The sequence below is a fragment of the Urocitellus parryii genome, chromosome 10, assembly GCF_045843805.1.
Source record: "Urocitellus parryii isolate mUroPar1 chromosome 10, mUroPar1.hap1, whole genome shotgun sequence".
Taxonomy (NCBI): domain Eukaryota; kingdom Metazoa; phylum Chordata; class Mammalia; order Rodentia; family Sciuridae; genus Urocitellus; species Urocitellus parryii.
The window spans coordinates 19,168,211-19,193,027 of record NC_135540.1 but is presented as its reverse complement, the minus strand read 5'-3'; the positions used below and the strand labels follow the sequence as shown (position 1 = coordinate 19,193,027).

The 24,817-nt window shown below is 41.4% G+C and overlaps 1 protein-coding gene across 1 annotated transcript in view; it reads left to right on the top strand.

Moving 5' to 3' along the window:
* The first annotated feature begins 7,329 nt into the window (after positions 1 to 7,329).
* Positions 7,330 to 24,817, top strand: part of Frem3 (FRAS1 related extracellular matrix 3) — a 57,334-nt gene continuing 39,846 nt past the window's right edge. Inside the window, exons 1-2 of the mRNA XM_026392739.2 lie at positions 7,330 to 12,508; positions 13,882 to 13,971. Coding sequence (XP_026248524.2) covers positions 7,330 to 12,508; positions 13,882 to 13,971 — 5,269 coding nt within the window. The remainder of the gene's footprint in view (positions 12,509 to 13,881; positions 13,972 to 24,817) is intronic.

Below are 24,817 nucleotides of genomic sequence, written 5' to 3'. Positions count from 1 at the left end.
ACTGAAACAGGAATTTATAACAAGGCTTGACTCTACCGATAAACAAATCAGCCAATTATTGGGTAGAATTCAAATTAGATTTTTTTTCTCCTTCAATTTGCCTGGCAAAAGTTTTCCTACCATGTTAGAATTCTTTATATAACTATTTCAGAATATTATCACATGCACAGTTTTGCATTTATATTTGCATGTGAATATTCTTCGGGGTATATATTTATGAAATATCAATAGTCAGTTTTGCTAACTATGTAAAATAAACTGGGAAAATTTCCCATTAAAAAAAAAAAGAATATTGTCACATGCCCAGCCAGGGCTCAGGGCAGAGGAAGTCTGGAGAAAGGGGCAGATTGAACACCCAAAGAGGATTAGTCTCAAACCTTAAAATCTAATGGAGTTTTCTCCATCGAGTTCAGACTTGCTGGAGACCATGAACTCTTTTTTCTTTTTTATGTTGTCCTTTCAGAATGAAAAATATCTACTCTATGCCTTTCCACCATTACATTTTGGAAGAAGGTAACTTGTCTGATTCCGCAGGTGCAGAGCTGGAAAGAAATTTGGCCCAGAGTGAATCATAGCTCAAGTCTTATCCACCATTGATTTAAGTGATTTAGGGAAGATATTTCACACTTAGAGTTGATTTTGCATCTGTTTAAGACTTGGGGTGAATGTATACTGCACGTGAAGAGGATGATTTTTGAGGAGCCAGTGCAAGAGTGTCAGGGATTAAATTCTGTATCCCCAAAATTCATCTTTTGAATGAAGTCCTAATCCCGAGTTTTCCAGAATGTGACCTTATGGATAAAAAGGGTCTTTATGGAGGGAGTCAAGCTAAAATGGTGTCACCAAAGTAGGCCCTAAATCAACATGAGTGATGTCCTTAGGAAAAGGAGAAATTTGGCCACAGAGATGCACATGGCGGGCGGGAAGACAAAGTGAAGAGGCAGAGGGAAGAGACCACCATCTACAACCCAGGGAGACAGCCCTCAGAAGGAACCAGCCCTGCTAAGACCTTGACTTTGGACTTCTAGCCTCCAGAACTGTGAGACAATAAATTTCTATTGTTTAACCATCCAGTCTTGGCATTGCTACAGGAGCTCTAGCAAGCTAACACAGCTTCATTTAAAAATGACAATTCAAGCAAAGCACAGTGGCACACCTCTGTAATCCCAGCGGCTCTGGAGGCTGAGGCAGGAGGACCGTGAGTTCAAAGCCAGTCTCAGCAAAAGTGAGGCCCTAAACAACTCAATGCAACCCTGTCTCTAAATATACGAAATGGGGCTGGGGATGTGGCTCAGTGTTCAAGTGTCCCTGAGTTCAATTCCTGGTACCCCACCTCAAAAAAAAAAATGACAATTTAATACTAAAAAGTTGGTATTTTCCAGTTCTATTGAGATATAATTGACAAAATCATATATACTTAAGATAAACAACATGATGTTTTGATGTACAGACTGTGGGAGACCAACTTTGCATGTGACTGAGTCACACTCCCCAGCTGGGTGCTGAGGCGCTCAGTCACAGAAATGTGGCAGAGCTTTCCCACCCTTCTTGGGTTTGAGGGTCAGTGTCTTGTGTATGGGTGTGTCTTGCTACAGCCCCGTGGGTGAAGCTAGGCTCACCTGTTCCTTTGTAATATAACCCCTTGCCCCGTTTAGGATAGAATCTTCCATGGAAGTGACTTGTGTGTGTCCCCTTCTCTTACTGTGCCCTTGGGTGTGGCCTACCCAGGTGTCAGTCAACCTGCTGACAGTGGACATCATGAAGATAGACTCAGCCCCCTGAAACCTGACCCCTTGCCTCATTTGAATAGCTTCTCCTCAATAAAAGGGGTGAGCGTGTGCTCTCACTCTCTCTTCCTGCGGACCCTTAAGGACAGAGGAGCCATCACAGCGACCCCAAAGAAAAAGGTATTTGTGTTTCTTGTGTGGTTATTTTGCACAGCCCAGTCAGCCCAGTTTACCTGGAGTGACCCCTGAGCCTTTTAGTCTTGAGAACAGAAACCCGGCAACAGACATTATAAAGTGATCATCATAGTCAAACTAATTACCACTCCCATCATCTCACTTAGCTAACATGTGTGGTGAAAATATTTAAAATCTATTTTCTTAGCAAATTTACAGTATACAAGATTATTAACAACATGCTGTACATTAGATCTCCAGAATTTATTCATCCTGCATAACTGACTCTTTGTATCCTTTAACTAACATCTTCCAAAAATATGCTAATACTTAAACCATAAAATTTATGTGATATTTACACATCTATTCAACAGCTATCAATCATATTTTCTAGTAAGATATTGCAGAAATTTTCATTTTCTTAGAAAACATATGTAAAGAAGGTAGAATCATATACTCATGTTGTCCTTATTCATACTCTGCACTTTTATTTTTGATCAAAAAATGGAAAAAAAATCAAAGTAGAATACTCTGAATGGATATGCAAAAGAAAAAATAAATTGAGAAGATACTGTGCTTTTCTATTTGACAAATATACAAACAAGTCATTTTCAGAATTTAGTTGAACTCAATTTCAGAGCTAAAGTCATGACTGGAATATGCACCGAGTCCAATAAACATAATTCTTAATCAGATAAAACTTTTACACAAGAAAATAGAACCTAACAGCCAGGTTTCCATTTGAGTGACTCAAATTGGATTCATGGAAACTTCAAATACCAAGCAAAATTGTGTCATTTAAAAGTCATTCTGAGTTCAGATTCAACTAAGAGTTCTCGAAACAAATACAATGACAATTACACAATATCACTATTCATCACAAGAGGTTTTACTGCCAATACTTATAACAATATTACAAGAAATAAACATTGTACCTACACATACAATAAATAGAACAAAGCATTTCAGGTGGGTTAGAAAAACTCTCAACTTATTAATTTTGATTCTGGCTTACGTTTGTTCCTAGTGCCTCTCTTTGAAATAAAAAAGTTACTCCTTTTATATGTTGTATGATTTAAAGTAAGATGATCAATTATCATGTCATAAATTAGTTCTGAAGAATCCCTTTCATTCTCCCAAGGTCTTATTGCAACCAGGAATGAGGGAGCTTGAATCGACTCTTTGTATTGATGCAGAGCAGCAAAAAAAAAAAAAAAAAAAAAAACTCTTCTCCATCTGCCTCCCACCTGCTTCCCTACTCTTGCTACCTGTCATTTTCCCTGAGCAGTGAGAGCCTGAGGAGATGCTCTGGAAATCAGGGATCATGCACCCAACAGCTTCAAGGATGACTCTCTCTTCCCGACGCCAGCTGATCTCTCAGAAGGACAGGCAAAGCATTGATTTCCCTTCTCCCTCTCCTTTTCCACACCATCTAGTCCCAAAACATTCTGACAGCATCAGTGTACCTTGATTAAACCACTTCTTTAAAGGGAATAGTTACAATTTCATTGGGAAATTTCGGGGTACATACTGTGTGGTTATTCCCATTGGGGATCTTCTGTTTGCCCCATTGGATGGAGCCTGCCCTTAATAATGTCCTGTCACATACACAGGCACAGAGAACAAGGGTGCCATCCTGCAGTGCATGGAGAACCTGGTCTGGATCTAGACAAAGACATGGCCCTGAGATACAGTGAGTGAAGTGCAGCTGTAGCCATTGCATTCTTCAGACTGGGAGAGACTCATCAGAAGCAGGTGTCCCCTTGGTTATGCGTGTAATGGGGACAAAGCAGATAGGCTGTGTGACTTGACTTAGCTACCTTCCCTTCATGCTGCAGTCCTGACAATGACCTACACAGCTCACAGATGCCATTGTAAGGTTTCACTTTGTTTTGTGTTTTACTCATCTCCTCCCTGGAGCACATTCTTCAATGTTTAAGAGTCCATTGGGGGGCCCAAGGCCAATTACAGCAAAGCCTCCAGATGTAGCTTAAGCCAATTCAAGGTGATCGTCCTGTGATAATCAGGGTATAAGAATTTAACCTTCCTCCACCTGGGAGAGAAAAAAATGACTTCAGCGATGATCAGGTTGATTAGCTGGTCGTGGCTGCTTTTGCTTGGGGAAGTAAGAATCGCTGTTGTAGGTGTCCTCATTCCATTTCCCACCTGTTCTGTCACTTTCCAGAAAGCTGAATATGACTTTGCTAAAAATGGATCGTCACTCTGCCAAAGCACATGCAGAATATTTGGACACATAGTCTCTTTTTTATTACCTCCTGAATGTCATTTATTCTGTGAACTTCAGGGCAAAGCCAATTATTTAAGAAATGGGATAAGACAGAAAGTCCCCTGGACTGTCAAGGGCGTGGAGGAATCCTTCCCTGTAGGTTACACTTTTAGTGATAGTGGGATTAATTTTCAAGGTAAAATTTTTCTACTTATCCCCTGTAAATCTCAATTTAGTACTTATCAATTTTCTACTTATCTCCTGTAAATCTCAATTTTTCCATCTATAATTATAATAGTAACTTACATTTATTGAGTGCTGACTGTATGCCAGGTACTATTCAAAGTCTTTTATGTGTTGTAATCCATTCAATTCAGCTACATAGAGTGTAGCTCTATTATTGCATATAAATTACAAATAAGACCCATAACCACCTTGCAGGGATTTTTCAAGGATCACTTGATGTAGAGCTTATGAAAACCCTGGGCACAGAGCATAGTTTATAGTTCTTTTCCTTCCTGCTTTCTGATACACTTGTAATGCAGCTCAGGCTTAAAAGATAAATTTGGGGTGGTGAGCTATATAAGGGCAATATGGATAAATAAACTGCTCCTTGGAAAGAAGAGATTGATAATATAAATTTTGTCTAGAAATCAAATTTGCATTCTCTAACCAGAGCTGACAGCAACCCTAAAGAACTGGCATATTCTTAGGATGAAAGGAAGTTAAGCTTCACCTGCATCAATCCCTTCACTTAGCACCTAGACTGCATGATGTCAGTGATTATTTCTTATGCTCTTGCATCTATTCATTCAGTCAACACATATTTATTACATTTCTGCTACATGTATGCTACATGCCAGTCATTAGCATAAGTTCTGGGCATCGATGGTGAGCACTGCATATTCTCTGCTCTCAGAAAAGACTCAAGACCAGCCCAGAAGTTTTCAGACCACTGCATGAATGGATATGAAGTTAAACAGAAATTTAGTAACATGCCTCAGGGACCACATGGAAAAGTCTTCCTGAAGCAGTGGGACTTAACTGGAACATAGGAGAAAACCAGAAGGGTGCAGTAATATGGACCAGAGGAGAGGGTATCATAGTGTTTTGCTACAAGTAGGTTACTAATAACCCGAGAAAGAGTTTTGTTGGTGAGTCACAGGTAGAAATCAGATGAGAGTGTCCTCAGAGGCAAGTGAAGAAATGGATACATTATGGGGTTGGGGGATCCTTTGAAGACATTAGATGGTCATGAAGGGGAGAGGGAATTATGCCAGAAAAGGCAAGCCAGAAGACCAAAATATAAATATAGCAATTTAGCTTTTCTGTCTTAGCTGCTACCTCAATTTCTGTCTCTAATGGAAACAGCACATGAACAAGGTAATGCCCCAAAGTGAGTGGTGCTGGTTTCAGAAACAAAAACTACACTCACACAGGAAAATTCACTTGGCAAAAAATATGCAGACTAACAAATGTTCTTTTGTAAAAACTCATCCTTGGGCAAAGCAGTAGCTTTATGAAATAGCAATGCTTCTTTCCTTTGTAAGGGAATTTTAACTGTGTTTCAATTAAAAATATTTTAAAATAATATATTCTGGACACACTGGACTAACTAGGTTAAACATACTTTATTTCAAATATACTATCTCTTAAAATTCTGTTATGTGAACAAATTTGTGTGCTAAAGAGTTGTACTAGCATTCTACTTTAGTGGATTATATAGAGCACGGCAATTCACTGGCTGATTAAATTTAATATTTAAGAGAAGATTAACTATTTCAAGGTACTAGCACATTATTCTTGGAGAATTGGCAGCTGCTGCTGCTGCTACTACTAAAGCTACTACAGTAAATAAAACAGGCATCTGCAACATTGTTTTAAAAAAAGGAATAAAATTTAGGGAGGATTTTGTATTCCTCTTGAAACCATTTTTATCAGTACAATTTTGTATGCCTCCATTTTTACTGTGACCAAAAAGTAGCCCTTGTTCATATTAATTGCATGAGAAAACACATTACCTAATATTTTTTGTACAGGAAAAGAGTGTTCTGCACAGTGACCAGACTCTTCTAATACTTAAAAAATTAAGATGACTCTGTACCTAATAAGACACCCACAGAGGGTCTGAGAGTCCAATTACGGGTGTTAAATGGATTGATTCATAGAGATGAATGCAAGTGTCTGTGGTATTTTCTCTGCTACTGTTTCTCTTGATAGCTTCCCTTCTGGCTACTGTATATTTTTTTATACAAAGAAAGTAATTAGGAAACAACACGTCTAATAAACGGTCTCTGTTGATCAGAGTTAGAAACCACATGCTGAAAAATGGACAAAAAGTGACCTGTACACTGGATTGCTTTATGTGAGACCCACTGATTAGAAACAGATTACAAGCTATTCAAGTTTGCCAGCCTGAAGGTTGTTCCCTTTTCCCAAAAGCTGAGCAGGAAAAAAAAAAAAAAAAAAAATGGCAGGGTTGTTTTGGAAACAGGGAATTACAAAACCTGGAATAAGCTGCTTCATCAGACAGCTAGAAAATCCTATTTGCAAAATAGCTCCCGCCAGCTTTTTTGAGGTCCAAAGTGAAACTCAATTTTGGCAAGAAAATGCACTCCTGTCAGCGATAAGGAAGAGGAATGGTGTCTCTCCGCTCTTTCAGAAACACCATTCCCTGAATGATGGACCACGCCACAAGAGCGGTGTCTCCCACGCATAGGACTGACCCGGCTAGAGTCTCTCTCCCTTTCTCTCCCACCGCTGAGGGACAATCCCTTTGTGGCACTCACTGAAGAGAGTATCCGGACCAGCTGGTCCGACGCAGGCAGTCTGGGGCTGCACCCTGGCGGGTCACCCTTCTCAGCGCGAAGGTCTGTAAGGTAGCGGGCAAAGCCACCCGGAGCCCAGGACAGAGCGCCTGCACCCTCTCTAGGTCTCCGGCGCTGGGGAATATCTGGGCGGTCCCTGGCGCCAGCAGAGGAGAGACTTGGGACCCGGGCTGAGCAGGAGGTGACAGATCCCCTTCCCCCGCTACTACCTGCCGCAGCCAAAAGGCAGCCGCTGGCTCTTGCTGGATCCGCGCATCAGCACCTGACCTGACAGCAGCCACCGCCTCCGCCTCCTGCACCTGCGGCTGAGTGGAACCCCTCTTTGGAGAGGGCACCCTCCAGGCATCCAAAAGCCAGGGTCTCATCTCTGGTTATGGCTGGAGATTCTCGGACCCCCTCCGGGACGCCCCCACAGCTGGTCGTGGCGCTCTCCTGCCTGCTCCTGAGTTGTGGAGCGCTGCAGAGACAGGCATCCTCTCCCGACAACCAGACGCAACCGGTGTTCTACCTGCCTGCCTGGGGAGCACTTGATGGGAGCAACCAGGAGGGCCCCAGCGTCCTGATTGCCAACCCCGGGCTCCGGGTGCCCCTGGGCCGCTCGCTTTGGCTCGACCCACACCGAGACCTGGAGATCCAGGTGCAGCCGGGAGATGGGTGCGAGGTAACAGTGCTGGACGTCCTGCCGCCGTTCCAAGGCTCGCTCTCTCCTCGCCGCTTCCCCTGTGCTTTTGGGGCTCGCCAGGTCCAGTACACTCACTTCGGCTCCCGCAGCCCCAGACGCGCCCGGGTGCGGCTGCAGCTGCACTCCGACGCCGGTACTCAGGCGCTGGTGCTGCCCTTCACGCTGGCTGTGGACGTGGTCTTCTCCCAGCTGGAGCTGGTGACGCGCAACAGGCCTTTGACGGTGTTCAAACTGCGAGGCTGGAGTCAGACCATTGACAGGAGAGTGCTGGACTTTGCCTCCCCCAAGTCTGGAGTCCCGGCCACCCAGAGGTGCCGGCTCACCCCGCTTCCTCACGAGGGTGACCCATTGCCCAGGTCCGGGGGCTTGGTGGATGCCACGGGAGATCCGCTCCCCAGGGGCAAGCCGATAGACTGTGAGGCGTTCCTCCAGGCTGGAGTGCGCTACCAGCACACCCCCACCACCTCCAGGCCCAATCGGGACTATGTGCCCATGATGGTGGAGCTGCTAGGAAGAGAGGGCCCAGGTGCTGGCTCGGTGGATGTGCTGATCCGTGAGCACTTTCATCTTCTAGTGAGGATCCAGAAGGGAGCCGAGAACACGGCGCCCAGGCCCAGCTTAGCGGCCCTGATGATGGTGGAAGTTGATCAGTTGGTGCTAACAGCCCTGACACCGGATGCCCTGGCAGCAGAGGACACTGAGTCAGACCCTGATGACCTGGTCTTCCACATTCTCAATGCCCCCACAGCCCCACCAGGGCACCCCAACCAGCAGGGCTTTGTGGTCAGCACTGACGACCCCCTGGGCCCTCCAGTCTCCTTCTTCACTCAGCAGGAACTGCGGGAGCTGAAAATCGCCTACCAGCCCCCAACAGAGAGCTCTGACTGCGAGCGCATCTTCCAGCTGGAGCTGGAGGTGGTGGATGAAGATGGCGCTACCTCAGACCCTTTTGGCTTCATGGTGGTAGTGAAGCCCATCAATGCCCTGGCCCCAGTGACTAGCTATAACAGGGGGTTGCTGCTTTTTGAAGGTCAGTCAAAGTCCCTGTCCAGTAACCACAACCTTCAGATTAGTGATGGAGATAACCTGGAAGAGGTGAAATTGACTGCAGTCAGAGGCTTGAGACATGGACAGCTGGTGACACTTGGGGCACCTGCAGGATACACGTATTTCACACCGATGGACCTGGCAATGGGGCGAGTGGTGTACCAGCATGATGGCAGCAACACCTACAGTGACAACATAATCTTCCGCATGGAGGATGGGCACCACCAGGTGGAATTCCTCTTCCCTCTCACCATCATACCTGTGGATGATGAGCCCCCAGTGGTCAGTGCCAACACAGGACTCTCACTGACCAAACAGCAGGTGGTCCAAATCTCCCCCTTTGTCCTGAGTGCCAAGGATATTGATTCTGAAGATTCAACCATCCGCTTTGTGCTGGATGACCATCCTCCGGAGGGAGAAGAGGAAGAGAGAGAATGGGATCTAGCCTCTGGTTCCTCAAGTCAGTACCTTGGGGAGATGTTGCTGCAGCAGGCTGAACCACCTCTGTCCCCTCCAGATGACTGGTACTATGTGGAAGAAGAAGGACTTTATGAGAAGGTTGTGACTGAGTGGCTGCAGAAAGACATAACAGAAGGGAAGCTCTTCTTCCGCCATCTTGGACCACACAGCCCTCAATCTGCAATGGTACGGCTGCCTTTCCATGTGCAGGATGACCACCACCCACCCAATCTATCCAAGCAGCACTTCTTCACCATAAATGCCCTGCCAATGGATATGCTATGTCCAGAGCTATATCCAGGAACTACCTTGAAAATGACTGTACACGAATACCAACTCACACACTTTCAGAAGAAATTCCTCCAATACATTGACCAGAACTTAGATGATCAGAAACTTTGGTACACCTTACTTACACCCCCAACTGATACAGATAGCAACCACCAAGTCCAGGCTGGAGAAATTGTGCTTGCTGATTCACCAGACATTCCCATCATGCACTTCACCCAGGCCCAGGTAAATCACCACAAGATTGCTTACCGGCCCCCACAGGAGAAGCTGGGTATTGCACCTCGAGTTGTGCAGTTTACCTACCAGGTAGAAGATGCTGCAGGCAATAGTGTACCAGGCACATTCACATTGTTCCTGCAGCCTTTGGACAACCAGCCTCCAGAAGTCATCAACAGAGGCTTTGCTCTCTTAGAGGGAGAGAGCTTTATCCTCAGCAGTAATGAGCTGGATATTATAGATCCTGACACAGACATTGACCAAATTGTCTTCACACTAGTCTGGAGTCCCCAACATGGACATTTGCAGTATTGTAAAAAACATATGGTCCCAGGGGAATCTTTCATGAGAGCTGATATCATTAATGGGAGTGTCTCTTACCAGCATAGCAAAGGCTCGAGTACCAGTGATATCTTCCATCTGGAGGTAAGTGACGGGGTACACAGCGTACCCATCACTGTCCAGATTTCTGTACATCCTACTGTAGCTAATAAAAGTTCCAGGGTCTCAATCCCAGGTAGTCCATTTTTGGATATTTCTATAGATGTACTGGAGAATAGTGCCACAGAAATCACCACAGGTGTTATTCATGTCAGAAAAGACATGAACAACTCAATGCTGTCTTTCACTGTGGAGAATGGTCCCAAATTGGGCATTATTCTGGTGAATGGTTTGCCCACAGAACAATTCACCCTAGAGAACCTCATCAGTGGGGCAGTAGCCTATGTCCACACTGGAGGTGAAGTTGGTTTCCAAAAGCAGCTTGATGTCTTCAGCCTCCTCCTCTCCAAGGGTTCTTATCACTCATTAGTGGGGGACAGCATAGTTGAGAGGGTGCAGGTTCAAGTGACTGTGCTTCCAGTGGACAATGTGGCCCCCAAGGTCTTGGTGGGGGAGTCCTTCGTTGTCTATGAAGGTGGGAAGGTCCCCTTAACCTTGCAACATCTCAAGATTGCAGATGTGGACACACCCCATGATAAAATCCTGTGCATAATAACTGGTCAGCCAGCCTCAGGCTACCTGGAAAACATTGCACCAGCTCCTGGTTCAGATGTGTCACGGGTGGGTAGCCCCATCAGTGCCTTCTCCATCAGGGATGTCCAAGTGGGGCATATCAATTATGTACAGAGTATCCACAAGGGGGTCGAGCCGCAAGCCGACAAATTAACCTTGTATTGCTCTGATGGCATCAACTTCTCCCCCAAAGTCTTCCTCCCTGTGATCATCTTACCCACCAATGAGGAGCAACCTGAACTTTTTACCCAAGAGTTTGTGGTATTAGAGGGGATGAGCTTAGTCATAGACACCCTACTGCTCAATGGAGCAGATGCTGACCTACCACCAAACAAGCTCCACTTTCAACTCACAGCCCTCCCTCGGCATGGACGAATCATACAGCAGCTGGCCACAGGGAACCAGCCTGTCTACAGCTTCACATTACAGGAGATCCAGGAGGCCTCCACCATTGTGTATGAGCATGATGACTCAGAGACCACCGAGGACAGTTTTGAGGTCTGGCTGAGTGATGGCAAGCATACCGCCCATAAGAATGTCCCCATTGCGGTGATCCTGGTGAATGATGAAACCCCACAGCTGATCATCAACAGGGGTCTGGGGGTGGAGACTGGACACTCTAAGGTCATCACCAAGCAGGTCCTCAAGGCCACAGATCTTGACTCAGATGATAAGAGCCTCAGTTTTGTCCTCCATTCTGGACCACGACAAGGACTTCTACAGAGACTAAGAAGGCCCAAAGGAGAAGTGAGGAACAACCTCACTCTGGGGATGAACTTTACCCAGGATGAAATTAACAGAGGCCTCATCTGCTATACTCACACAGGCCAAGAAGGGGTTGTTGACCTTTTCAAGTTTGATGTGACTGATGGGGTTAACCTTCTGATGGACCGCTACTTCTATGTCACCATTGGCAGCTTAAACAGGGTCTTCCCTGAGGTGGTCAGCAAAGGGGTCACTTTACCAGAAGGTGGCAGAGTGACTCTTACCACTGAAGTGCTTAACACCAGTGACATCCACAGCCCTGATGAACAGCTTCACTTTAGCATTACTGTGGCTCCTAGCCTGGGTCACTTGGAAAGCTCTAACCAACCTGGGAAGCCCGTTGTCTCTTTTACTCAGTTACAATTGACTGACAACAAAATATCTTATGTCCACACTTCCACTGATGGGATAAAGACAGATAGTTTTGAGTTGAGAGTGACTGATGGACACAACCTTGTGTTCAGAACCTTCAGGATCTTCATCAAGGATAGGGACAGTAAGAAACCTATCTTGACCATCTATAAACTAACACTCCAGAGAGGAGACAGGAAGCTGATCACCCCTTCTGAGTTAACAGTGGAAGACGAAGATACCCCAGATGATCTTCTTCTCTTTACCATCATCCAGGTCCCCACCCATGGCAGGATTTTGTATAATGGTAGCCATCCTGTGACCACTTTTACCAAGAGGGACCTGAACGAGAATCTGATTAGCTACTGGCACGATGGCAGTGTGAACCCTGAAGACAGTTTCTCCTTGACTGTGACGGATGGCACTCATACTGACTTCTGTGTCTTCCCAGACACTGCCCAGGAGACACACAAACCCCAGGTAATGAGGATTCAGATAAGCTCCGGCAACGGCAGCCTCCCGCAGATTGCCATTAACAGGGGAGCCCCAGCCTTGAAACGCCTTCACACTGGGCACACGGGCTTCCTCCTAACCAGCAAGTCTCTAACGGCAGAAGATCAGGACACTCCCCACAGACTCCTGAAATATAAAGTGACCAGAGGACCAAAGAATGGCTTCCTCATCAATACTGGCCTTGGACACAAGAGCACTCGTGTGTTTACACAAGGTTAGTCACATTCTTCCCTGATTCTTCTGTCTGTCTCCTTCGGTGCATCAGATCTCTCAGCCCTGTGTAAAACTGTTCTGACCTCAGCTCATTTGCAGTAAGACTCTGGTTCTAATAAAACACAGTGGGATGCAAAATTATTCTGAAAACAAAAAAAAAAGGCAACAAAGCTTGTAATTATACCTTAAAATTATGATACACAGGAGAAGGCATTAGCTTCCGAAATATTGTAAGATAAAGCTGCATTCATTTCAATAATATCAGAATGGTTTTGAATGTTAAGAAGACATATTGAGAAATCCTTTGCATCATTTATTAGTAAGTTCAGATTTTTTTGTCTGCTATCTGGAGTTTGGATATAAATCATTATATTGCATTTTTAGTGTACTAAATGTTATTTCTGCCTCTTAAAAACAAAGAATAGAATCAAGTCCCTCTGCTTTTCTAGGTGATGTGACACCTGGTGTCTTTTGGATATTCTTTGTGTTGTCCTACATCTTCTTTAGGTACCCCTGTGCATAAAGATGCATAAAATTTCCCAAGTATAATGCATTTAAGCCTGGATTCAGTATCAGTAAATTTATGGAAGGTGTTTAAAACACAATTTGGTTACATTTGCAGAATTGCTTCTAAAGCAAATGAAATCATGTATGGTTCCCTAAGAATTGTTCTCATAAATAAATTCCCCCTAAAAGAAAATTGTCCTTAAAATATTAATAATTGGAGCTGGGGTTGTGGCTCAGGGGTAGAGCACTCATCTAGCATGTGTGAGGCACTGGGTTTGATCCTCAGAACCACATAAAAATAAAAATAAAGGTATAGTATCCAACTACAACTAAAAAAATTTTTCTAAATATGAATAATTACCAATATGAAAAAATACAACTACTGATCCAAGGAATATGTTTTTTAAAAATTCAATAAAATCAATAATAGGAAAAAAACATGATTTTATTCTCATTTTCTGTTTTCTTTGAATATAACTGTTACTCTTATTTCAATTCATTTTGACAAATAGTTAATGTGTATCCACCATGATGCCAAGCTCTATATTCATGCTGAAAACTTAAAACCCAACAGACCTGACTTTCCATTGAGCCAGGATGCTATAAAGCATGCCAACTATAATGTCCTCCTTTTTGACATTATGCCAAAGATCATACACATAGTAGGTCTTTAAAAATTCTAAAGCTTTGTTTTTGTCATTGTAACTTTAAGAAACAGATTCATGTTCATTTCATTGTTACTTCAAATTTTATTTATTGTAGTATATAATATTACAATATTATTTCTGCTGAAATACTGAAGTTGTTAAAATCCCCATTTTCTGTTGTGCGAGTGTGACTTAGTGTGATGTTTGCTCTGTCTTCAAGCTGACATTGATGAGATGCATGTCTACTACATCTTGAACGAGGGCAGCAATGCAGCAGAGGACATCTTCTACTTCTCTGTTGAAGACAATGGTAAGTCAACAGTACAACCTTAAAAGAGACCCATCATGAATTTGAAATCAAGACAAAGTTGAAAAAAAAAAACTATGTCTTTTATATAGGCAAAACAGCCAACGATGTCATATCTCATACCAACAAAGGAATTCTTTTGGTTTTATTTGTGGTCCTGTGCCCAATGCTTCTTGAAAAATCAATGTTTCAGAGGAGAAAGCAATGAGGAATTTGATGAAGGAAATGTGAAGAATGTTTCCTGGTAGCTGTCCTGGATTACGTGTGACATTCTAAAGGCAACTGAATCCTATCTTCAGGGGACTCTGAGAAACAGCTACTGGTTTCTATCATTTTGAAATAAATTAGAAAATCTACCTTTAGATTTCATTCAGATTTCAGCTGCAGAAATGAATCTTAGGGCTCCCTGACCTTAGAATTGTAATCTTGGGTGGGATAAAAAATGTGTTTATTGGCATAGAGGAGAATATGCAAAAAAGATGCCTGTTTCTGCTGTAGCATGTCTGTCCACTGTATCTTGAAAGTCATGTAATGGGTAGCAACTGGTTAACAAAAAATTCTTTCTTTCGACAGCTAAGGATAGGATAATTATGTGGTCAGAAGAAAAATCATTTTTCAGTATGACAGGATAACAGCAGAAATCATGTCCATGTGCTGCTCACCACTCAAAAACCTCTTTCAGTATAAATCATTACCCAGTCCCTGCAGCAAGGAACAAGTGTTTTCTGCCTAAATCATGTAATCAGTCAAGAACTGATTTATTGCAAATAACCCTATGTGAGAAGCCAGATGGTATGCTGCATTTGAATCTTAACTTGCTCTATGTGACCTTGAATGAGTTACTTTGACCTCTTTGTCATTCATTCCCCATCTATAAAATGATGGTCTTCATGCCTAATTCAAGGGGTTCACCAAGAGGATCAAGTGAGATAATTTTATTAATGGCCCAAAGCAGGAAACCCTGATCCCCCTCTCCATCTTCTCACTTAAACTTGAAAACAAATCTTTCTTCCCTTCCCCAATTTCTCAAGAATCAGAGTTTTAAAGTGATGAGTTTATGCATTTAAAATTGAATCAAAAGGAAATAAGAAAATTTTATAGTGAATATTTTCCTTTCTGTTTTTGAGGATGACACCTTCAAAAATTCTGATGCTGCTTTGTGGGCAGTGCCAGGAGCAAGAATGATCTGTGATGATATTGTAATGTGAATTGTGTGCATTTTTTAGAGTTTTCTAGAAGGCTGATTGTGTGTGTGTGTGTGTGTGTGTGTGTGTGTGTGTGTGTGTAAAGTGACTTTTAATCCCTATGATACTGTGATGTGAATTGGAATCCAATTTTCACATAAAGGCACTGAGGTTGAATGACTTGTCTGAAGTCATACAGGTAATAAGCAAATGAGCTGGAATCAAATCCAGGTCTTGCCAGTTCCAAAGCTGGGACTCTTCATTATTAATGCTACAATATCACTGCTTCAGGAATCTGAACTCTTGGAAAGTCAGTGAACATGTCAAAGGTGGCACTTTCTAACCCAACAAAGAAGCACTTTGTAAATAAAAATGATAAAAATGATCAAGAACAGACTCAAAAATATTTGAGGATCCATCTGTTAATAGTTGGTCTTAAAACAGATAGATCCTTAAGTATTGCACAACCATGAGTTAATTAAATATGTGTGCATTCATTTATTTGGGGGATTTTTAAATTTCCTCTTAAAGCCATGTACCGAGCTAAGATCCATGTCTGCTACTGATGAGCATTCTTAAAACAGCTTCCACCAACTGATGAAAAACTCCCTTTAAACATTTTTTATCTGATATTTTCAAGTGTGAATTCATCTCTTAACAGTAGCCTACTTAACCTTTTTATTCCTTTTAAGATATCCCCGCTTTTAGATGATGATTCCCTACATGGAATGTTTCATGAAAATTACAATTTGACCTATTAAAAGTTTTATTTTCTGAAAGTACATAGCACTAACAGAAGGTACATTTCAGTCATTTAAGCTATTTTAGCTGGACGGACTTCTAGGGATGAATTTTTCACAATTAGATGGAAGTAGAATGTGGTGGTATTATGGTTGTTGTTTTCAGTACCAATATTCAAACTCTGAAGAGGTTATAATCTTTCTCCACGCCTGTGCATCAGGCTTATGTCTCGGGTGAGCTCAGGGATCCTACAGGTGAGGGTCCCGGCAAGATGACCCTAGAGCTGCAATTTTACCAAAAGCCCAAGCTTGATTCTCCAGAGGCTTCCAGTTCATAGGTCCTGAAGCCAGGCAGCCTGCATTCAAATCCCAGCTTCACCCCCACAGTAGTGGCTTAGCTTTGAGAAAATGTCTGTGCTTAGTGATCTGTAAACTGGAATCCTAAGCTCTCCATGGAATTATCAGAAGGGTTCTGTTAGTTTCCCATTGCTGAAGTATAACAAGGTATCACAAATGCAGAGGCTTAAAACAAAACCTGGCGTCTTTCTGATCTGGAGACTGGAAAAGCAAAATGGCTCTCGCTGTACTAAAACCAAGGTTTGGGTGAGGCTGCATTTCTTTGTGGAGGTTTCAAGGGGGAGCCTTTCCTTGCCCTTTCCAGCCTCTGGAGGCTGCACCCTCCCCTGTCCCCAGGGCCAGCTTGCTCATGCTGCATGACTCTGGCACCCACTCACTGTCTCTTTCACTTCTCTGTAGACCTGGGATTCCACTGGGCCCGCTCTGATAATCCAGAATAATTCCCCATCTTGAAATCTTTGAATCACATCTACAAAGTCCTTCTTGGTATGTAATGTGACATTCACAGATTCCAGGGATTATGATGTGGATGTTTTTAGGGGCACATTATTCTGCCTCCCACAGTGCTAACAGAGTCAACACACACAAGACACTTAGAAGTGTCCAGAACACAGCAATCACTCAATAAATACCATCTTTAGCATTTTCAGCTGGGTTATATGAGACTAGCATGAATCAATTGAATCAATCGCTCAGTGAACTTAGGCTCTCTCCTTTCCTCTCACATGCTGTGATCATAACTATCCTCATTTGGAGAGTTTAGCAATTTAAATGAAAGATTTTGCCAATGTGACTGATTTGTAGGTTCCATCAATTTGTGCAGTTTTAAGTAATCTAGACTCAGGCTATTCCAGCGTAAACTCTCAGTCTTCTTTTTAACTTTGGAGGCAGATTTCATTATATTCAAGGTTACCCTAAAAGCCACACGCAGAACGGGGAATACATCTTAGACTTCTAAAGTTCTGAACTGTGCCAATTAAATCTACTGTCAGGTTCGTTAATCTTCCTCTCCCTAGGTCATCATGCTCAAAGATTCATAGATTTGAATTGAAATTTTGCCTATCTCTACTATACCTACACCAAATGGGTCTTTTCCACTTACCATATAATATTATCTTAAACCTGTACAGCACTTAATATTTCTATAAAGTGTTTTACAGTTTTCCATTAGTTTTATCCCATTGATCTCTTACCACAATCTCCAAGATAGAGATAGGAGTTGTTATCTCAAATTTTAAGATTAAGAAATTAAAATGATAGACATGAAGGAATGACCTAAAGGGACCAAGTAAGTTCTTTTTAATAAGCCTCAGTGAATAGTTAAATACAAGTAACATAATATTAATTTTTGATGTACTACAGATATTTAACTTTCTTTGTAAGACGTGAAACAATTTTTTTTTAATTTTCTCTTATATTATTCAGTCTCTAAAGCCAATTCAATTAATGCTATGCATTTTGATATTTGAATCTCACCTGATACTTGCTTCATGGTCAATAAGAATATCAATTTTCTGTTCAGAAGAAAAGTATGAAAATACAATAATAAGACCCAAAGAAGTGTTAGGACTGACCATAAATCCAGTGAGTATGCCCATATAGTTAAGTGTCACACTTATTTAGAATTTTTAACTCTCTGGAACACATCTGAGAATTCAAAGGCAAGACAGAAATGTCTCTCAGTAATCAAATTATCGGATCCATGGCCTAACATTTTCACACTTGACCCAAAGAAGCCCTACCTTGGAGTCTGTCTACTATTATTTTCCTCATAGTTTTAATTTTAAATTAAAAACAATGGTAGAAAAGCATTTAAGGTATACCACACAGATTATCTGTATGTATGAATATGTAACAAATCCCATTGTTATGTGCAACTATAATGCACCAATTTTAAAATGTGGGAAAAGAAAAAGCATATAAGTTAAAAACAGAGAATTCTGGAGATGAATAGAAATGAGCAGATACAGCTTTAAAGAAGACTGAAACTGTGGCATTCACGGGTCAATGGACAGAGATGGAGAATATTGTGTAAGTAAGCCAATCCCCAAAAACCAAAGGCCAAATGTTTTCTCTGATAAATGGATGCTGATCCATAGTGGGGGGAAGGGGTGAGGGAAGAATGGAGGAACTCCGTATTGGGCAGAAGAAAAGGAGGGGAGGGGAGAGGGCGTGGGGAGAGAGTGGAATGAGATGGACATCATTGCCCCATGTACCGGTAGGACTGCACAAATGGTGTGACTCCACATCCATCATGTACAAGTGCAGTGAGAGAAATGAAAAGATGTGCTCCACCTGTGTAAAAAATAAAATAATTTTTTTAAAAAAAGAAATGAGCAGATAAAGAATTAAAATGCATTAGAATCCAAGAGACGGTGTAATTAGTGGTGGGACAAAGTGCTCAATGTATTTCCCTAGCTCCTTTTAACGTGGGGGAAGGTGTAACTTTATTAAGATTCTAAAACATTCTTTGAGCCTTTGAAGATGATATCATAGTAAATCTGTGTGTGCAAATGTGGAAAGAGGTTCTCAGAATGTTATTAAATGAAGAAAAACACTTAGAAAGCATTGTGTAAAGGTGTAAGGAGATTATATGAAAACATAAGTGCACATATACGTATATGCATAGAAAAAGGTCTACAGCATCTATATAGCAAGACAGTAAAATTGACTTATAATGTCAATGATGGCTTATAAGTTGTATGTAATTCTTTTACTTTTTAAAAAAATTCTTGTGTAAATGCTTTATAATAGCCACTCTTATTATTAGAAAAAAGCAATTTCCATTTAAGAAAAAAGGAGGGCTCAAATACTTCACATCCAACTTGGTTCAATAATATTGATTACTATGACTAACCACATTCTCCTGACTTGTATGAACCTCAGAAATGTCTCCCATTAATGATGTAATGGATTCCTTAACCTAAACACAGGCAAATCAGGATAGATTCTTTTCAGGCAGAAAGGAATCAACAATTATACTTGTTGCTGACACTTTCCTTCATAAAATAAAACATGGGGTTCTATTGTCACTATAATTTAGTTTCTTAATCATGTAATTCTATGTATGAAAATAATCAGCTTGAGCATGCAGTAACCTAAGAAAGTGCTGATACAAGAGAAAAAATATCTCATTTCCAAAAGTCATTAATGAAAAGAGAAAATAGTTTTGAAAGAAAAAGAAATATTGTGAATGATGTTCTTTTAATATTCTTTATTAGTAAATCAGTACATATTATGCCTAGATTGCCTGGTTGTGTCATCTTCTGCCTTTGTCTTCTACTTTCTAAATATCCTGACTACCATATGCATGAATTTAGGAACCATGGTGCTGCTTGAAAACAGAGCTTATTGCTTGAAAAACTCAAATTTATTCTTATTTTGAATTACATAGGCAGGATGTTAAATAATCACTTCAGGGATGAATTTAAAATTGAACTTTGCAGGCCAGGCACAGTGGTGCATGCCTGTAATCCCTCTGGAGGCTGAGACAGGAGGATCACAAGTTCAAAGCCAGCCTCAGCAATGGCAAGGTACTAAGCAACTCAGTAGGATCCCGTCTCTAAATAAAATACAAAATAGGGCTGGGGATGTAGCTCAGTGGTCAAGGGCCCCTGAGTTCAATCCCTGATACCAAAAAAAAAAATGAAAAAAAAATTAAATTTTGCAACTGCAAGATTAAGTCCTAAATTCCATGTACATATACATGTGCCAAGTAAATAATTATAAATAAGTAAATATGTGTGAGTGTGTACATGCATATATGTGTGTATATTAATATTTAGTAATGTGTATGCATACAGTTCTCTTAAAAATAGGGGAAAATGAACTCACTTGGAATGGCTAGTTAACATATATCAGTCTTCCTGATAATAAGGTAAAATACTGTCAAATTGAGGCTCAGTACTTCCTGAACACTTATCTCAGATGCTATACCTTGCTTCTTGGTTATACCTTACTTCCATGATACATTGTGACGTGGGTGTTAGCCCCCACCTTATAGAGAGAAACCAGTATTGATGAGGTTGAATAAAATGGTTATTATTCATGGGATCGGCACTTAATCCAGGAAGGAATGTGGAAGGATAAGAAAATTATAAAATCTTAATCCTTCTGAAATTAGGTCAATATTTAAAGTATCCTTCAATGTGTTGATCTACTACTAGCTCAAAAGTGGCATGCTTCTCTGGAGTTCAAAAAGATAATGTAAAGCAAAAACTACAGGCATGCGGACGTTTGTATGTAGTACCTGCACAAATCCAAGTCCTTGGGTAACTTTTTTTGGGGCAACAAACTAAACCAGGAAGGTAATTGGGTACATTCACTGGTGTTATATAAAACCTCCCATGAAATTAATTAAGAACTGAAAGAATAGAATCATAATCTGTATAAGAGAATTCACCATCATGCACCCCAGTCCCTAATGTAGTTTTTCTATTTCATTAACCTCTCAGCCTTAGACTAGTTTCTTTCCCTAAAAAAAAAAAAAAAAAAAAAAAAAAAAAAAAAGCCATTCCTGAGTTCTTGCCCCAATAGGCAAGTCACACAAATGCCACTGAAGGATGCCACTGCCCCTTCTAAAAACCGAAAACCACTGTTTCCAATTAGTGTGGATGACTCACCCTCAGCCTTGATTGTCTGGCTTCGCTGCAAATGGTGTTTTTAATGAGAAAACTATTTGCACATTGCATTCCGGCTGAGCTTCCCCTCAGTCCGCTGCTGGGCATTTTGCTTGTCATTCTTAATCAAGACAGACACTGTGTTGTCCCCATGCATGACAATGATTCAGGCTCTGTTAGAGTAATTTATAAAAAGTTGGAATGAATATACATGTATCCATCTACATATTTTCCCTCGGCCTATATTTATGAGAAGGTTTTAGAGAAATTGAAGATGTGTAAGATGCCCGGAGTGGATATCAAGCCCCGGTCTCATCCGCAGCAGATAATATAGTGAGATATGCACACCTAGCGCTTCAGGATGGTCAGATTTCCAGAGGCCCATGCACTAGCAATAGTGCAAAAAGGGGAAGCCAGTCAGCCACTGGAGAAGGCTCAAGACAGTGTTAAGGGAAGGCAGGGCCTCATCCAGTGCTCAAGGACACAGGGAAGGCTGGCCTGTTCAAGTGTCAAGGACACAGGGAAGGCGTGGCCTGATCAAGTGGTCAAGGACACAGCACTTGTTATTAAATACCACATGCAAGTAAGTAGTTGCTTTTGCTTCTGAAAGTTGTTTGGAAAGTGAATTCAAGCATGGACTGTCATGCAGTGTGGCATGAGCAGTGGGCAGTGGAAAACTCATGGCCTCCAGATTTTTTTTTTTCTTCTCCTTCTTTTTATTTGGTGCCATGGCTTTAACCCAGGGGTGCTTAAACCACTGAGCCATATTCCCAGCCCTTTTTTAATCTTTTTTTTTAAATTTAGAGACAGGGTCTTGCTGAATTGTTTAAGGGCCTCACTAAATTGCTGAGTCTGGCCTCGAACTCATGATCCTCCTGCCTCAACCTCCCAATCTGCTTCCTCTGCTTTTAATTCCTTTGGTCTGGCTTGTAGAAGTAGCCGTGCACGTTCATCACATTTATCCTGTCCCTTGGTTCTTCATTCTCTTTCCCACAACACACTCCACTGTGACTTTATTCACCTTCTGAATGCCTACTTAGGTCTTATTTCATTCTGCAGAATAGTTGTTAGAAAATATAAAATCCCTTGATGTATTTATTAAAAATATCTCTATAAAGGTAAGAGTTCTACTCTTAAAGCAGTCTCCATGTCATATACTAAACTACTTTTATTATATCTAGCCATAAATGTGCTGAGGAAGGTGTGCCATTATATTATTTCTAGAAATAAAAATTCTTTGAGTCAGAATGACTTGTCATGATGTTTGCTTTAGGAAAGCTAAGTCCATCAGAAAAACTCTAAAGAAAAGAAATCCTACTGAAGGGAAGAAAATGGAATTCCCTTTGAGACTGGTTATGTGAAATGTTCATTCTCACAGTGAGTTTGCAGGAGCCAGACACCCTCTGCCTTCCCTTCATCCGGGAAGGTGCTCAGCTACCCTGGCACAGGCACTGTGTAGCACTGGCTTTGTTACAGCTGGAAGGAGCCCGGCATGGGACAGCCAAATGAGTTACTCAACCAAAAAAGTTATGACATTGAAAATGGCCCATGGTCTCTGAATATGTGCCAGTTGGCCAGAAATCAGGAGGAAAGAAAATGAGTTTCTTAAGATGACTGGATAGAAGTACAGGAGTTAAACCATTATTTGGGGGAAGACTGGCAATGGGTTTCCCATTTCCTTGTTTAAAGGTAGTTTGATTTAATAGCAATATTAAATATGTAAGTGCCACCCACTACTAGAGTGTCAGTTGCCAAAATTATTTATGGAGATGAATTACAGAGAATAAAGGCAGATCAGTTTCCCACTAAATCTTTATTTTTAGTACAATGAATCTGAAAATCTTAATCCAAGAGATCTGTAGATAGAATTGAGGAAGGTGGTGAACCCAGATGAAATGAATATTTTTATTAACCTCCATTTAAAATGCATCATTTCCCCTAATTATATATAAACATAGGTAACAAATGACAGTACTGCCAAGAGCACCTTGACTTTGCAACCAGTAGAAATATCAAATTACAGGCACCATGGAGATGTCAAAATATCTATTCTCTTCATCATTACTTTGAAATTTCGGTAAGTACTCCATCATAAATTTATTTTTGTAAAGCTTGCGATATAATTCAAATACCATACCATTCATCTATTTAAATTATAAAATTTTATATTTTTAGTATATTAAGTCATTAAATTGTTTAATCGGTAGTAACCCTATATAACATAAATTTTCCCATTTCAATCATTTTTATACAATGTATATAACCATCTGGCTGTATCTCTTTTCAAAAGTTTTCATCACCCCAAGCAGAAATTCCGTAGTAGTATGAATAGTAGTAACTCCTGGGCTAGGGATATAGCTGGCCGTAGAGCTTTTGTCCAGTATGTGTGATGCCCCAGGTTCCATCCCACAAAATAAACATAAACACAAACAGTACCTCCCTGCTCCTTCTCTCCTGGTAACCTCTAATATACTTTACACCTCTATAAATTTTCCTCCCTAGATAGGTCTACAGATGGACTCATGGCAACACATGTCCTTTTCATCTGACTAATTCACTTTTCTCAGTGTCTTCAAGGTTTTTAAATTTGTAGCATGTGTCAGTACTTCATTTATTTCTGTGGTTAAACAATATTCCTTCCTATGTACACGCTATATTGTGTTGATCCATTTATCTCTTGGTAGACATGTGGGTCATTTCCACGTTTCTGGCTACTGCGAATGATGTTATCATGCACATTAGTGTACAAATATCTTCACATCCTTGCATCTAATTCCTTTGGAAATATACCTAAGAGTGGAATTGCTGGATCTCATTTGGTAATTCTGTCTAGCTTTTCTGAGGAACTGCCAAACTGATTTCCATGACAGTCACAGAAATTCTTTTTGAAAGATTCTGAAACCTGTGTTATCATTGTTTTTGTTTGTTTGGTTGGTTGATTGGTTGTTTGGTTGTTTTTTGTTGTTGTTGTTGTTGTTGTTTTTTGTGTGTGTATGTGTGTGTGTGTGTGTGTGTGTGTGTTTTACATAATCCTGTGCACTTTCTTTAGCATTTAGAAACATGCTTCCAACAAGGGGACCATAGGCTTTCCCAGGCTGCCAAACGGCTCCATCCCACACAAAAGATCCAGAACCTCTGCACATTATTTTCTCTTTCATCTAAGTCAAAATAATTTAGATCTGAAAAACTCTATCAGTATTTACAGTCTGAAATTAAAAGGGGCAATCACTATAAATATAGAAATTTGGCATAATCTTGAAAGTTCAGAATAAGTAAGCTATGCTAATCACAGAGCCAGCAGGCAGCAGAGCTGGGCCTGTCCCTTAGGGCTCCAGGTCCCCAGGCCTCTATACATACCCACTAGGCCTGTCTCTTGATAAATCATGTCAGTTGTGATGATCATGAAGGAGGTTTTCATTCATCACTGGAGTAGCAATCGCTACCGCAGCACTTTCCTGTGGTACAGTGGTTAGCAGTTCATAAAGGGTTTCCACGTCCACCATTTAATCAGTGCCTCCTCATTAGGCACTGAGCAGGAATTAGCATCTCTATTTTGTAAAGGTGTTCAAAAGGGTTGTATGATTTGCCCAAGGCCACAGAGCTAGAAATGACTAGATCTGGAATGAGAACTTCATGCTCAACTTGTCCAAGCTGAACCCATTATTCTCTGTCACTTTGTCATCCAGTGCCCTTGCCAGGAACCAGGGGGCCACTCTTTGCTGAGGGCCATTGCCAAGTAGGAATGACGCATCGAAATTTCCTTGCCAGCGTACCCCATGTTAAATGGAAATTTGCTATGACATTGCATGTGTCTTTGAGAAAGGTGACCCTGCTCAAGGACCAGGGTTGATCCAGGTTTAAGGTGTATCCTGCAGGTTTTAGGAAGTATCCCGGTTTAAGATAATTTGGGTTTAAGGCGTTCCCGGTTTAAGACAATCTGGGTTTAGGG